The 15,586-nt window shown below is 40.9% G+C and overlaps 1 protein-coding gene across 1 annotated transcript; it reads right to left on the bottom strand.

Moving 5' to 3' along the window:
- Positions 1–598: 598 nt before the first annotated feature.
- LOC112105196 (C-factor-like) lies at positions 599–15,344 on the bottom strand. The gene is made up of 3 exons (XM_029911344.1): positions 13,606–15,344; positions 4,208–4,490; positions 599–3,683 (listed from the first exon to the last, which is right to left on the bottom strand). The coding sequence occupies exons 1-3, from the start codon at positions 13,736–13,738 to the stop codon at positions 3,620–3,622; spliced, it is 480 nt and encodes a 159-aa protein (XP_029767204.1). The 5' UTR covers positions 13,739–15,344; the 3' UTR covers positions 599–3,619.
- Between the last annotated feature and the right edge of the window lie 242 nt (positions 15,345–15,586).

The following is a 15,586-nucleotide window of genomic DNA, read 5'->3' as shown; positions in this document are numbered from 1 at the left end:
ATTTCTCAATTCACTTCATACAAGTACTGTAGTGCAATCTCTTTATTGTGAAAGTGCAACTTACAAATGTGGATTTGTAGGCTCTAAAGTTTTACATTGTTTTATTTTTGAGTGCAGTTATGTAAAAAACAAATAATTCTACATTTTTAAGTTTCACTTTCAGGATAAAGAGATTGCACTACAGTACTTGTACAAGGTTAATTTAAAAATACTATTTCTTTTGTTTATCTTTTTTACAGTGCAAACAAGTATAATAATAATATAAAGCGAGCACTGTATACTTTGTATTCTATGTTGTAATTGAAATCAATATATTTGAAAATCTAGTAAAACATCCAAAATATTTAAATAAATGGTATTCTATTATTGTTTAACAGTGCAATTAAAACTGCCATTAATTGTGTTTTTTTAATCTCACGATTAATCACAATTAATTTTTTAATCGTTTGACAGCCCGAATATAAACTGAACATTTTAGTGAATAGTACAGCTCAATATATATATATAATGAGCAAAAGTTTTTCTCTTTAAAAAAAAAAAAAAAAAAAAAAAAAAAAAAAAAATTTAAAACATTAAAAAAAAAAAAAAAAAGAAGAAGAGGAGAATTTCCAAACTTTAGTGTTTCACTGATTAAGTGTTCGGGACAGAAACAAAAAAAAGAGACATAGGTACAGACTTCTTTCTCATCACTAGACACATTGTGCTAAAAATAATTTCAAGGACCTCTGCTGCATATATGCAACTTGCATTTTTATTCTGAGAAAATCAATTTTGAAGTCACACTCTTCTTACTAAGACTCCTAGAATAAAATGTAAATTTTTTCTGTAATACAATAGGGATCATTGAACTTATTGTGAACAAAAAGTTCTTTTGAACATACTGTGTCTAGGGCTAACTTTTTACTTTGATTATCCTTTACATTCTTAGGAACAAATCAGATTTCTGGAGCTCCTGGCTCTGAATAGTGCTGGCAAACTTTTAATTTTGTTACACTGAGAGACTTACCTTATTTTTACATGGAACTTGGAGACAGAGGTTATAGAATTACTTGTAGTCAACCACTCTAAGCAAAGGCATTATGTCTCTATTCATGCTTTCTTTTTGTTGCACTGAGGAATTTATTGTTTTAAAGTTCTCTCTGTGCCCACTGAAAACAGATTTTATTGTCCTATCACATCACAAGCTCTAATTAATCACAATAATACATAGCAAGACAAATACTTTCTTCAGGCTGGTTGTTCTGTCTAGGGATACTGGGCATCAATTTATTTTTATTTTTCTGGCCAATTTATAAAATACTCCCAGTACCAAGGTTTCAAGGCACACAGTTGTTTTTTTAAATACATCATCTCATTTTAATGAGGAAATAAAAAAAAGAGAGAGAAAATAAATACCAGTCCCTTCATATAAAGGCTTGGGAAAATGATTGGAGCTTAGTGACCACTATATTAATGATTAAGAGTAACAGATGATCATAATGGCTTACTAGGCATTATGAATAAACCACCAGCTGCACAACATTTTCCCTTAGAGAAATCTGAAACCTAGCTGGATCAATCATTCTCTGTTGATGACCTTTTCCCTGAAGGAAGAAATGGCAAGTTCTGATCTCTATCTGAAGAAGCTCTGACCATAACAAAGTGTGGTCTTCACCTCTTCGATCACAAAATCCAGCCTAAACACAAGATCCAGAATATGCCCACCTACATGTATAAAGGCAGCAGAAGGAAATAGGCCCACAATTGATATGGTGGCTATGAAATCCTGAGCCAATCAAGAAGAGCCATTGTTGGTTTTATGGCCTCTACATTATAAATATGCCACTCTTCATTCCTCATGTCCCTACCAGGGTTGCTGGAACAATTTGTATAGTGCGGGTGCTGAGAGACATTGAACCAAACTGTAAACCCTGTATATGATGGATACCACTTCAAGCCAGGGTATCCGGAAGCATCCCCACACCTGTAGTTCCAGCACCTATGGTCCCTACCAGCTAGTTACTTAAACAAAATGAACACATACCAACAAACCAATTTTTGGAGTGGACTACCTCCTGCATATCAAAACAGATGAAAATAACACTGGGTTTAAAACAACACTGTTGCTAGTAGGGGTTAGATTCCCAGATCAAGGAGCGAAAACACTGTTTTCTGACAACCATGTAGGCTAGACAATACTGGAGATTAGTTTCCTAGGTAATCTAGTGTAGTTTTATAAAACAATTTTCAGAAAAAGCTTTTCCCTGGTCAGAGAAACCAAGCTATAATCCTTGTTTCTGCTGCTCAGAGAATCTATGCTATAATCCTCCTACCAACCAAGTGTAAACCTGGTTATACCTAGCTTGGTTCCAATCATAGTGTACATGTGGCCTTCATGGGCAATATGAGGAGTGTGTAATATCCTCCTGACTTTATAATAAATAATGCTTAATGCTGATATAGGACTTTGTGTCCATAGATCTCAAAATATTTTATAAAAATGAAAAATCATCATTATTCTCATGTTACAGATGGGGAAACTGAAGCAACGGTGAACTGAACAAAACAAGTCAATGGCAGAGCTGGGCCTAAAGCTCAGGATCTCCTATCAACCAAATGCTTTCATTTCCTCAGACTATGCTATCTTCCATGTCACACACAGTATGTTCATGACATGGGCCCTTGTAAATGTCTCCCTCTTTGCGTTCAATAACAGAAACAAGGATTTATGTATGTCTCATTTCTGCAGGCTGCCTCACATTTCTCATTTGTGTTACTTTCTTTTGTTCTGACTCCCTGAGCCTACCACACTGAAACCCCCTCACAATTTTTCATCAATGTTTGTTGTCCTGTTTTTAATACCCCAAGAAGATCTTCATATCTTTATTTTGCATATACACAAGTGTGATGTGATTTAGCTGTCACCAGTATGATCAAAGTTCTGAGTAGTCAGGTTGTGGACAACAAAACAGAAGGACTGTAAACAGTTTGCTTGGCGTAGTTTATGTGATCTTCCACTGCGTCACCAGTTGTTTGATTTTCTGCTTTCTAGTACATCTCTTGGAGCTGGACAAAGTTCACAGGGTAAAGAGTACTGCTCAGTGATCTATATAACAGTTTTGTCAGTCATTCTCTTGTCTCATTAGGCTCAATCTCATGTGTACTGTGCAGCAACAATTTCACATAAGTCTGTAAGTGGCCTGATTTTTAGAATAAGTATGTACCTGTGCCTCCAATGAATATGAACCTGTGATGTCATTGTCCATCCCCAATCCAAGTACTGAGAGTTACATTTGAACAACATGAACATCTCACTAAAACTTGCCAATCTTTCTTCTTTGTTATAACACGTGAAAATAAGTCAGAGCAACTATGACAAAATTGTAATCAGAATCTTATTAATGCTCTCATTGTATGGTAAATACTTAAAATGCAGTTAGCACCTGAGTTTTTAGGGGAGGTGTGTCTGTTTGTATGCAGGGGGTGGGGGTTCCCTGCAGCCAGTAACCTTTAAATCTGGCATCCATCAATAAAAGAGGAAAAAAAGAGAGGTGGGGAGAAAGAGAAGGTCTGCAGCAGACTTGCCCAAAATGGAGCTAATGTTCACAGCTTTGCACACTGAGTTCTGTTTTCATCACTGTCAGACGTCACCATTAGATTTGATTTGACCAGATCTGTCCTGCACTGTTGTATCACCTTTCAAACTGATAGCATAAAAAACAAAGAGAGAAGGTTACAGGAAACAACCTTTTGAAATGGCCTGTCTCTCACTGCTATGTAATCCCTTTTCTCTCTAACCTCAGCCAATTTACAGAAACCAAGGCATGGTATCTGAATAAATAAACATAAATCTTTGCAGCAAATCATTAGAAGTATGCTTTTATTATCATTAATAAAATCATAACTATACCCTATACTTTATTGCACTTTTCTTAGGGACTCTCAAAACCTTTTACAAACATTAACAAATTTAGCCTCAAGAGCCCTGAGGTTGGTAAGTATTATCCCCATTTACCACATAGTGAATTAGAGGCACAGAGAAGTTAAAGTGATTTGCTCAAAGTCATACAGCAAGTTAGTGACAGAACTGGGATTAAAATCTAATATCTTTTGGATGCCCCCATAATATGCCACAACAAAAGGTTTACTAAAGCATTAATCTAGCTAGTTATTTATATTGCTCTCATCTCCACAGTACCGGAGCACCTCCATTAAAACAAGTCTTTACCAAGGTAGTGCAGATCCATCCCAAGCAAAGAACTTTCCTGTTTTCACCATATCAAGGTTCTCAATAATATTCATTAGACAATTAACTGAATATTCTGGGGTGAACAGTTTGTCCTTGGGAACATTCCTGTGATAAGGCTTTGATAAATCGGTATTCACAGTTCCTGGATGCAAAGAAACACACACCACTTTAGTTTTCCCTCTTCCAAGTTCAATGCTGAGATTCTTGGTAGCCATGTTCAAAGCTGCTTTAGACATCCTGTAGCTATACCATCCACCTAAGGCTAAAAACAATATGTCAGGTAAGCAAGTTCTGCAAAGCCACAAGCAGCATTGTGTCATAATTGTCGCATGTTCATATATTTGGCAGATTTCAGAATAATATATTAGTGAATTTCCCTTTGGTCATTTGCTGATACATACAGCATTATCCCATATTTTTTAGCCATGGGGAAGGCTGTATTTCTTTCATGAAAAAGATCTAGCAAAACCAGTGGAATCATCATTATCTTGCTTGTCTTTCTAAAAGATAAGTTCCCTGCTCAACCAGATGTTATGAATTTGATGCAAGAACCACTGCATAAAATTCTGTGGTCTGTGTTATGATAATCTGTTTTGACTTTTTGCATAACGGTCCTTAAAATCTATGAAAAACACAACAAAATAAGTAATTATAGAGAAAAGAACAGTGGACTCTTACTATTTACCCCTTAGTTTCCTTCTAAATTCAGTTACCTAGTATTTTTACATTTACCTCCCCATGTTTATTTGCCCAGAGACAGATAGGAAGTCAATGGCAGAATGGAGATAAGTTTTCAGGACGTCCTTTCTCCCAGTTCTGTACTCAATCTACTAGTTAACATTGAATTCAAGGTTCATGTTTACCTATTCAATGCTAGCATTGCCATCTGATTAAAAAAAATACCATAGTGTCTATTTTAGAATTACTTGTGTTGGATAATTAATTCCCTGAGAGTATGAGTCACCCAGTCAGAAATGAGTAACACTCTCTAATTTTATATTAATATTATACATAAAATAAAAGTTTTTTTCCTTCTTCACTTTTCCTTCTTACTTTAGCATGTAATTAATCCTTTTCACAAAGTCTCAGAAATGCAGCTTTATGTAAAGGATTTTTTAAATTTACTGTTAGAATAATTCTCAACTTTTTATAAAGCTGTTTATCCAGAAAAATCCACAGTGTTTTACAAATGATATATAAAAGGTGTATAAAGAAATGACTTCCGCACCCCCTAAATGCACGCACATATGAGGTGAAACATGCAATGTATAAGCTAGTGCACAGCAGTACTACACAACAAAATACAACTGGAAGTGAAAGATATATCTAATTTAAACTGCAGGAGGAAGTTTAGAGAAACAAAAAGGAATACCTCAAAATGGAATTTTGCCAAGACACCAGCATTAACATCCTATTCTTGAAAAAAAGGGCCTTAGAATCTTCAGTTACCATACGTGATCAGGTTCTTTGGTGCTTTATAACACACTATCATTTTGTATCATGCCTTTCATAATTTCGTTCTATAACAGGTGCAAGCAAAGTCTGAACAAAGAAGCCTGGTATGTTTCAAAACCGCTGTTTCACTGGGAAAACTGACTGGAACTTGAAACAGAGTGGGATATGACAGGATCAAATTATGAACTCTATGTTGTACTGTGTGGAAACAGTACCAATGTGACTGCATAAATCTGAACTTGCCCAAGGGAAAGCCTCTTATTAGGCTGCAATCCAGACAGTCGCCCTGCCTGGGCAAGGTGTTTGGCACCTCACTGCAGGGCTATCACTGAGAAGCCATCAAGACTGCAATCTGGGGCCACTGACTTTGATTGTCTCTGAACTTCTGGCCCTACCCCCACAGAACAATGTTTTTTCTACACAGGGGTTCACAACATGGGAGGATGAACAACTATGGCTGGTAGATCTGGAGCTTCTCAGTTGGAGCACACATCATAAAGACAGAGACCCTATTTAAGAGGGAGGTTCTGTTCTGTGCAGGCGGCTGAGCATTGCCAGCCGTAAGAAGGACGTGCAGGAGAGACACTGCCCAGCTTGAAACTCTGATCAACCGCTGACTCTCAGAAGGGGTGAGCTAAGACTAGGGGCATCTCAGGACTTCTGTTATTTTCAAAAGATCTGTAACTGTGACCCAAGAACCTTTTAATGCCAACTGGGGGTGTACAGGGTTTATAGAAATCTCATGAGTCTTGTGTATACATTCTAGTTAATCAAAGAATGCCATGTGATCTCAAATAAAAGCCATTGTCACAATGGTCATTAGTATAATTGTGAAATGTATGTACAGATACTATGTAAGGAGTTATATATCTATAACTCCTTACATATATATATATACACACACACACACACACACACACACACACACTGAAGCACTATGTTTTTAAAGTCTGTATCAAGGTAGTGGTCATCAGCAAAGGTGAAAAACAGGTTTGCTTCCAGACAGGATGTAAATTAAGCATTGTAAGCTAACACAATGGATGCCCATTTACATATGAAGTCAAATGTTAACAAGGAGGTGTGAAGTCAACACGGAAAGTGCACACGGGGAAAAAAAACAAGTCACGGGTTCTTTCCAGTCTAAGAGTACAGACAATGAACTTTGGGGGGAATTTCTGGAAGAGAAAGAAGACATGCTGGGATTCTGCATCTAGGAAGTAAGTAGAAAGCATGTTTATATTCATGAAAACAGTGTCTGCGCCAACCTTGGTTGAAAATGCTGAAGAGAAACTTTCCATAAAACTTCAATAGATAGGAATTAACCTGTTACATTTAGTCTCTAGAAAGCGAGTTATGATTTTGTTTTATATGTAACCATTTGTTTCCAATATCCTTGCTCATTATTGCCGGAATCTTGGATCCCTGATAGTAAACTTATTTTTGTTTTCACTATAGAATCATAGAACTGTAAGGGACGTCGAGAGGTCATCTAGTCCAGTCCCCTACACTCAAAGCAGGACTAAGTATTATCTAGACCATCCCTGACAGGTGTTTGTCCAACCTGCTCTTAAAAATCCCCAATGATGGAGATTCCACAACCTCCCTAGGCAATTTGTTCCAGTGCTTAACCACTCTGACAGTTAGGAAGTTTTTCCTAATGTCCAACCTAAACCGCCCTTGCTGCAATTTAAGCCCATTGCTTCTTGTCCTATCCTCAGAGGTTAAGAGGAACAATTTTTCTCCCCCCTCCTTGTAACAACCTTTTATGTACTTGAAAACTGTTATCAAGTCCCCTCTCAGTCTTCTCTTCCCCAGACTATAAATATATCTAAGTGCTGTGGCGTTAAGCAAAGTCCTGATCCTGAGCTGACTCTTACAAGCTAGTGTGTGTACCACTGTTCCTTTGGGAACAGCATGGTTGGTAGTTCTATGGGTGTTCAGTGGATAAGGAGCTGACAATACAGGGAATGCTCTGAGAGGGTTCAGGGGTCGGTGTGGGCCATTCACTAGCCTGCACAGAGGGAGTGAGGGCCTGAACAGGTCCTGAAGGAAGCGCTTGGTGTGTTGCCAGAGGCTAGTAGATTCAGGGAACTGATTCACAGCAGGCACCAAGAAGGCTGCCTCACGCGTAAGGGCAAGTGGTGGTGAGGTGTCTCACAACCCTGGGTACCCCAGGGGAGTGTCACAGTAACTCTTGAGTCTTTTAAACGTAAAAATTACTATGGTTAAGAAATTCCATTGCTAAGCCTGTGTTCTTTGTTTTCCTGCCACATTGTCACTGAAGGGCTTAAACTAAAAGCCCAGAGAACCCACAGCCTAAGTGAAAGCATGTGTAAGTGAGTGGAAGGTCCAGGAGACCTGAGGCCCTGGTTTCAGCATTTAGGGCAACTGGACTGCAGCACCTACACATCCGAAACAAGGGCATCAGAGAAGAGTTGTAAGCCTGGGAATGTGACCTAGTCTCAGAGCTAGAAACATTAACTAGACTCTACCCAGACCCTATTGACTCAGAAGCACATGGGACCCAGTGATTGGATCCACTCACAACAGACTGACCATAAAGTGGGGCAGTGGGCCAGTTTGTAACATAAGTAACAAATCCTGTTCCTATGATTCTGCCTTCTCATTCATAACTTGAACTGTATTAGGCTTACCAGCCCCAAACCTTACCCTTTTCAAGGCACAGAAGCATCCAGTGTTATGGTTACTGCTTACTAGACCAACAGTAAAGCCATCCAAATATCTTGGCAAATGATGCTACTTTAAAATTGGCAGTATTCAAAATATTTATTGAGTTCATGTTCCAATTTATTTTGAGATTTGTTCCTGTTAAGCTTCTACTGATATGATAAGAATCACTAGTTGGCTTAAATTGTGAATGTAATAAACTGATGCAATTGAGTGCCTTTCTTTCCAGCTCACTTTTTATTGGCTCAGGCTCTCTTTTTTTACATTTTGAAAAATAATTGCTGGGGCCGTTCTGAAGACTCCTATTTTGGATAGCTGAGAACACAAAAAGGCATTTACATTGTATATTTTATGCAAACCTGCAAAAGAAGAAACAGTCAGTACTCTCAGATGTGGAAAGAAACCACTCCAAAGAGTCAAATCCCTTATTAAAAGTATTGTGTTGCAAAGAAAGCAGGATCATCAATGACTATCTGGAGAAATTATAAACACATCTGTTTAACAGAGTTTTAAGTCTCTCGTCCAGGTAAATTGTAAATATACTCACCGGTCATTTATGATTAAAACAAAGCTCTTCATCAAAGTCACACTAGCCTCTCTAAAAGGTATTTGTAAATGTGGAAGCCAGAACTCGAAGTTTAAATAAAACTTTTTAAAATGTTCTACATTTTAGGACTATCAATCTTGACATTTTCCTTTCAAATTCAATTATTTCTGTTAATATTCATACAGCCCTATACATGTTTATGGCACTTTACTGAACACATAAGACACAGGGTGAAATACAAGTTTTGCAATTGGCTTTGATGGTGCCAGTATTTCACCCACAATCCATACCCTGGAACTTACAGACTAAGGGTATATCTATACAGCAGCTGGCAGGTGTGATTCCCAGCTTGAGTAGACATACACATGCTAGGTCTGCTGGAGCTAGCTAGCAGCACTAAAAATATCAGTGTGACTGCAGCAGCACAAGCAGCAGCTTGGGCTAGCTGTCTGAATACATACTCAGGGAGCTGGTCAGGACTGTACTCAGGCAGCTAGCCTGAACCTCTTTGACAACACTGCTATTTTTGGTGCTCTAGCTCAAGGAGAGTTACCAGAGTTACCAGCCAGGAGCAGGGTCCAGCCGCCCAGCTCTCCAGGGGAGCTGGGGTTTTCTTGTCAATTTCACAGCTCCTGCCATGAAATTGACAAGACAGCCTATGTAAGGTAGACACTGCCTCCCCCTAACTACACTGAAATAAGCCCTACACCTCTTGTGGAGGCGGAGTTATTACGTCAGGGAACATCTACACTAGCAGAGTTACAGCACCGGCAGTTACAGTGCTGCTCAGAGGGCGCTGAAGGGAAACCGCTGTTGTGTGTTCATACTGTCAGCTGCCTGTGCAATAGCATGTTCACACTTGCAGTGGTATTCGGAGCGGTGCACTCTGGGCAGCTATCCCACAGAGCATCTCTTCCTCTTCTGCCGCTAAGAGTTGTGGGAAGGTGGAGGGGGTCGCAGGGCATCATAGGTCCTGTCCCAATGCCCCGTGATGCATTGCTTCGCAGCCCAGCAATCCCTGTGCTTCCGTCTGCATTTGGCGTCATCTTTCAATGGTTTATGTACTGCGTGCTCTGCCTCTTCGGTCTGCAGGAATGGATCCCACACTGTTGACCAATATGTTGCTCGCTCTGACTAACACGTCACGAATGGCAGTGGAGTTATTCCTTAAACTACAAAGGCAAGAGGAGTGTGACATTGATCTCGCCATGCGTAGTAGCTACGACACGAGATTGCTTGTGGCATTCACGGAGGTGCTAACCACAGTGGAAAGCTGCTTTTGGGCTTGGGAAACAAGCACTGAGTGGTGGGATCACATCGTCATGCACATTTGGGATGACGAGCAGTGGCTGCAGAACTTTTGGATGAGGAAAGCCACATTCATGGGACTGTGTGATGAGCTCGCCCCAGCTCTGTGGCACAAAGACACAAGAATGAGAGCTGCCCTGTCATTGGAGAATCACGTGGCAATTGCACCATGGAAGCTGGCTACTCCAGACTGCTACCAATCGATTGCTAACCAGTTTGGAGTGGGAAAGTCGACCGTTGGACTCGTGTTGATGGAAGTGTGCAGGGCCATTAATTGCATCTTGTGCCGAAAGACCATGACTCTGGGCAACATGCGTGACATTGTGGATGGCTTTGCACAAACGGTCTTCCTTAACTGAGGAGGGGTGATAGATGGCACACATATTCCACTTCTGGCACCAGACCATCTAGCCTCTGAGTACATTAATTGGAAGGGTTATTTCTCAATGATTCTCCAGGCACTTGTGGATCACCGTGAGCGTTTCATGGACATTAACGCAGGTTGGTCCGGAAAGGTGCATGACACATGCATCTTTTGGAACACTGGCCTGTTCAGGAAGCTGCAAGCAGGGACTTTCTTCACAGACCAGAAGATCACCATAGGGGAAGTCGAAATGCCCATTGTGATCCTGGGAGACCCTGCCTACCCCTTAATGCCGTGGCTCATGAAGCCATACACGTGGAACCTTGACAGTAGCAAGGAGCGGTTCAACAACAGGCTGAGCAAGTGCACAGATTTAAAACTCAGCCACTATTCACATATCTGTCACTAACTGGCTGACCCCAAGCAAGCACACATGAGCCACAAGACCCCCAAAATGGTGAGTAACCGCAGGGACAGGGGAGATCAGTGTTCCAGGACCGTATTGTACAGTGGCCACGTGGCTCTCAGGGAGAGCCAGCACTGTAGGGGGGGCCTGATAATCATTACTGTCCCCACATTTTCCACAGGCTCTGTTCATTATGGAAGATATCTCCCTGTTGAGGGTGAGCAGGGAATCAAGGGAGGGTCTTCTCCAAGACTGTGGCTTCTGCCCTGGCCCTTATGCGGCTCACCTGTGTGCAGCAATGGTCCGTTCTCCCCCCCCCCGAGGTGATGGCACAGTGGCGCGGGAAAGTTACCCTTAATGGGGCAAGAAACAAAGCGGCTCTGCCAAAGAACCTACAGCAGTGGATTGCCCAGTATCTCCATGAGAGTTTCCTGGAGATCTCTGAAGCAGATTCCTGTGAAGTGAGGGAGTCAATCAACACGCTGTTCCGCCACTCAGACTAGGCATGCGGTGGTACGCGCATCATATAGACACACGCCTGCTTTCTGCAACCCTCCTGCCTCCAACAACTTGCTTCAGCGATTCCCAAAATCAAATCCACTTACCAGGAGCCTCCTCTCTCATCTGCGCTTCGCCAAGCTCCGACAGCTGTGACTGGCTAGCCTACTCCGGGGTAGATAAGAGCTCCAGGCTGCATGCATCTCTAATCTCCAAGTCGTCCTCTGCCTCTGGGTCCCCCTCCCACTCCTCGTCCAAGATTTCCTCCTCCTGGCTCGGTCCACTCTCGACTGGCAGGCGAGCCACCGAAGTATCCACAGCGACCTTTGCAGTGGAGGTGGGGTCGCCACCGAGTATAGTGTCCAACTCTTTGTAGAACTGGCAGCTCATGGGCACAGCACCGGAGCGGGGTTTTCCTCCCGTGCCTTGTGGTAGGCGTTCCGCAGCTCCTTCACTTTGACCCAGCACTGCAGTGTGTCCTGGTCATGGCCCCTTTCTGTCATGCATCATGAAATCTGTCCATAGGTATCATAATTCCTACGACTGGAGCGCAGCTCGGACTGGACAGATTCCTCTCCCCAAATGCTGATGAGGTCCAGTAGCTCAGCATTGCTGTAAGCGGGATCTCCTGGTACGTGGAGCAGGCATGGTCACCTGGAAAGATGTGCTGAGACCACTGCACGCATCACCGAGCAAACAGGAAAGGGACTTTCAAAATTCCCAAGGAATTTACGGGTGGGGATGATGGTTGGTCACCCGAGGGCAGGGCAGTAGAGTTCAAACCGATGACCAGAGAGGCAAGAACAGGCATTGTGGGACACCTCCCAGAGGCCAATCGCAGCGCTGTAATCGACCTGGATATCTACACTGGCACCGCAGCGCTGTACCCCCAGCGCAGAAAGCTGTACGCCTCTCGTCGGGGTGGTTTTTTTATAGCGCTGCAAATGCGCAGTTTCTGCGCACTAAGTGGCCTGGCAGTGTGTACACCTCAGGAGTTACAATGCAGAAAGGTGCTTTACTGCACAGAAACTTGCCAGTGTAGACAAGTCCTCAGTGTAATAGGGCACTTACATCGGTGGGAAGAAGGCTGAAGTGTAGACACTGACATAATTAGGTCAACATAAGCTGCTTTATGTTGACCTAACCGTATAGTGTATACCAGCCCTGAGGCCTTTTACTCTTGTAACAAGTGTTACATGATCTTTTATGACTGAAGTCTGAGTTTCACATCTCACACAAAAAACATCATGTGAAATCCTGGCTCTGTTGAAATCACTGGCAAAATTCTCATTGACTTTAATTGAGCCAGGACTTCACTCATCATCTCCAGCATCAGAATGACCCCTTGCATCATGCGTGAGACATCAGCTCAATATTGAGTCAAAGGGGAAAATGCCACACAATGAATCCATACCAATATCAATTCCTGAAGTTTGTGAGTTCTCTCTCTAGGTATCCAATTCAATGACTGGCCCAGCCCAACACTGCTTAATTTATGAGATTTGACAAAGTCACATCCCCAAATGGTATAGCTCAAAGTCACAACAGAAATTGCATTTAATGTCTCTAAAGTTTATATTAAAGAGACTTACCTATCCAAACACTGATCTTACAAATTATAAGGGATAAAATGAAACCCTCTACTTAAATTATAAGAAATGTTTACAAAAACTTTTTGGAATGGATTTTTAAAATACTCCTTCAATATTCATAGTGCACATACTGTCTTGAATGTTTGATAAATAAATATGTCATTCACCACATGCAACTGAACAAATAGGAATATACAAATTTTAAAATTAAAAAATTGCTGCAGCATACACCACCATAATTACTTTTAGCAGCAAGATAATTCAATATATATTCGTTAGCCAACATATCAGTACAATTTAAGCAGAGTTATTCTTTTTACTGCACAAACCATTTTTGCAGGAAAAATATAAATTAAGATGCAGTAATGCTTAGAAAATTATAGTGATCTTCTACATTGTTATTAGCTACGCTGGCCCACACCACCTGGATGTTATAAAACATTAATATATCAATCATTTATCTTCTTATATGAAAAATAATTAGGTTACTGCATAACATTCATGTCAAACAGTACTTACCATTGTCTCCTATGGAGCCTACTTTAGCTGTCAGGTTCACCAGTATGGCCCTATGCTGTTTGGCCTGGTCAGCAAACTGATGTCCAAATGCTCCAGTTCCTTTCCGCAACAGAGGGGCAAAATATTTAGCCATCACTAGGGGCCCTATGGTATTTGTTGCCAATGTTATGGAAAGACCCTAGAACATTAAAAAAAAAGAAGAAGAAGAAGAAATAAGTAGAAACTGCAAAGGTAAATAGCCTACAGCCAGCAAATACCAGTTTTAATGTTCCATCTTGTGCTAACAAAAGTTATGAAATCATCTCATCATCTCTCATCATCTCAGTGTGATATCATTATCACTAACAAACATTACTCATTATTGGTCCTGACTTGGCCCATCTGAAATGCTGGCCATGGTATACTGTAATGTAAAGGGTGACACTTCCAGAAGTGCTGACAAATCCATACTACTACAGTTTACATTGCGGTGATGCTCAAAAATCCAGTGAGGATCAGAGTCCCATTATGCTAGGGAGAGTACAAATGCATCAGAAGGTATTATCTGTCCTGAGGAGCATTCTTTTTTAAAAAGACAAAAGATAAAAGGTGGGAGAAACCATGCAAGCAAAGTAATGTGCACATGTCTTATTAATTCCATTTCTTCTTCCTTGTCAAATAAATTATTACCGGTAATTCATTTTTGTTTAGTTAGAGTCAATATGGAGCATTGCTGCTTTGTGGCATTTTGTTCCATGTACTTATTGAAGAGTCTGTTGGGCTAGTTAAATTAAAATGATTTAACCTAAAACACCAAGTAGCATATATATTTTTTCTTTTTAGTGTCCACTGACACTGAAAACAAAGAATTAAAACTACTTTAACTCTTTCTGATTTTGCTGATATTGTTTGAACTTTGAAACATTGGTCACTGGGTATCTGCAAATAAACAACTGGTACTAAAACATGTTGTTTAGTCTCAGGAGCATACAGGTTTAAATGAAGAGATCACAGCTCAAATTATCTATTCAGGTCATCAGAATTTGAAACTATAATTACAGTCAATTTATGTATACTTGTATACTTTGGAGTTAAATTATTAACTAGGAATACCAGAGTGAAGGTCACGAAGGCCATTCCATTCTAAGGCTCCAATACTGCAAAGATTTATGCATGTGCTTAATTTTAAGCATATGAGGAGTCCACGCATCAAGGCTAATACATTTGTTTTTCTTTTCTAAGAATTTTCTAAAAAATCTCAAACTTAGTCTCAGCCCAGGAAACCAACAAGATGAATTAAATTAAGAAAAGAAACAAGAGTTACTTAGCACACAACAGAAGATGAAGGGATGGAACAGGCAACTTCTGTAACTAAGGTTATGTCTAAACGAACGCTTTTGTCGGTCAGGGGTGTGAAAAAACATACCCCTGACCGACATAGTTTCACCGACAAAAGCGCCAGTGTGGACAGCGCTATGTTGGTGGGAGATTCTCTCCCGCCACCTTAGTTACCAACACTCATTGGGGGTGGTTTAATTATGCCGACAGGAGACTCTCTCCCGCTTGCATAGAGTGGCTACATGGGAGACCTTACAGCGGTGCAGCAACTGCCGTACAACTGTGCCACTCTAAGGTCTGTAGTGTAGACATAGCCTACAGAAAAACAGGGAAAAAGGAATAGCCCACTTAGCAGACAGTTATGCTTAGTGAAGTCATTTCACGTTCAGAAAGAGACAAAACGAACACATAAACCCCCAAACCATTATATTGTTATTACTTAAGGTTAGGGATCTGATGAAGACACAGTGGGATTCTCAAAAGCACCTAAGTGAAGCACAAGTCCCATTGAAAATCCCATCCTTAATTAGAAATGCTGGCTAGCTGCAGGGATGCATAGCCAAACTTGAGTTGCACTGTGACCCCTGAGGCCAGGTTGCAACACCCAGACGGACCCAGGCCCAGACCTACGTGACTGGAGCTGAGCCCTATTGCAGGGTCGGGT

The sequence above is a fragment of the Terrapene carolina genome, unplaced genomic scaffold (assembly GCF_002925995.2).
Source record: "Terrapene carolina triunguis isolate 2854851 unplaced genomic scaffold, T_m_triunguis-2.0 Scaffold95, whole genome shotgun sequence".
Classification (NCBI taxonomy): domain Eukaryota; kingdom Metazoa; phylum Chordata; order Testudines; family Emydidae; genus Terrapene; species Terrapene triunguis.
The sequence above is the reverse complement of the archived record's forward strand: the minus strand, read 5'-3'. Positions and strand labels throughout refer to the sequence as shown.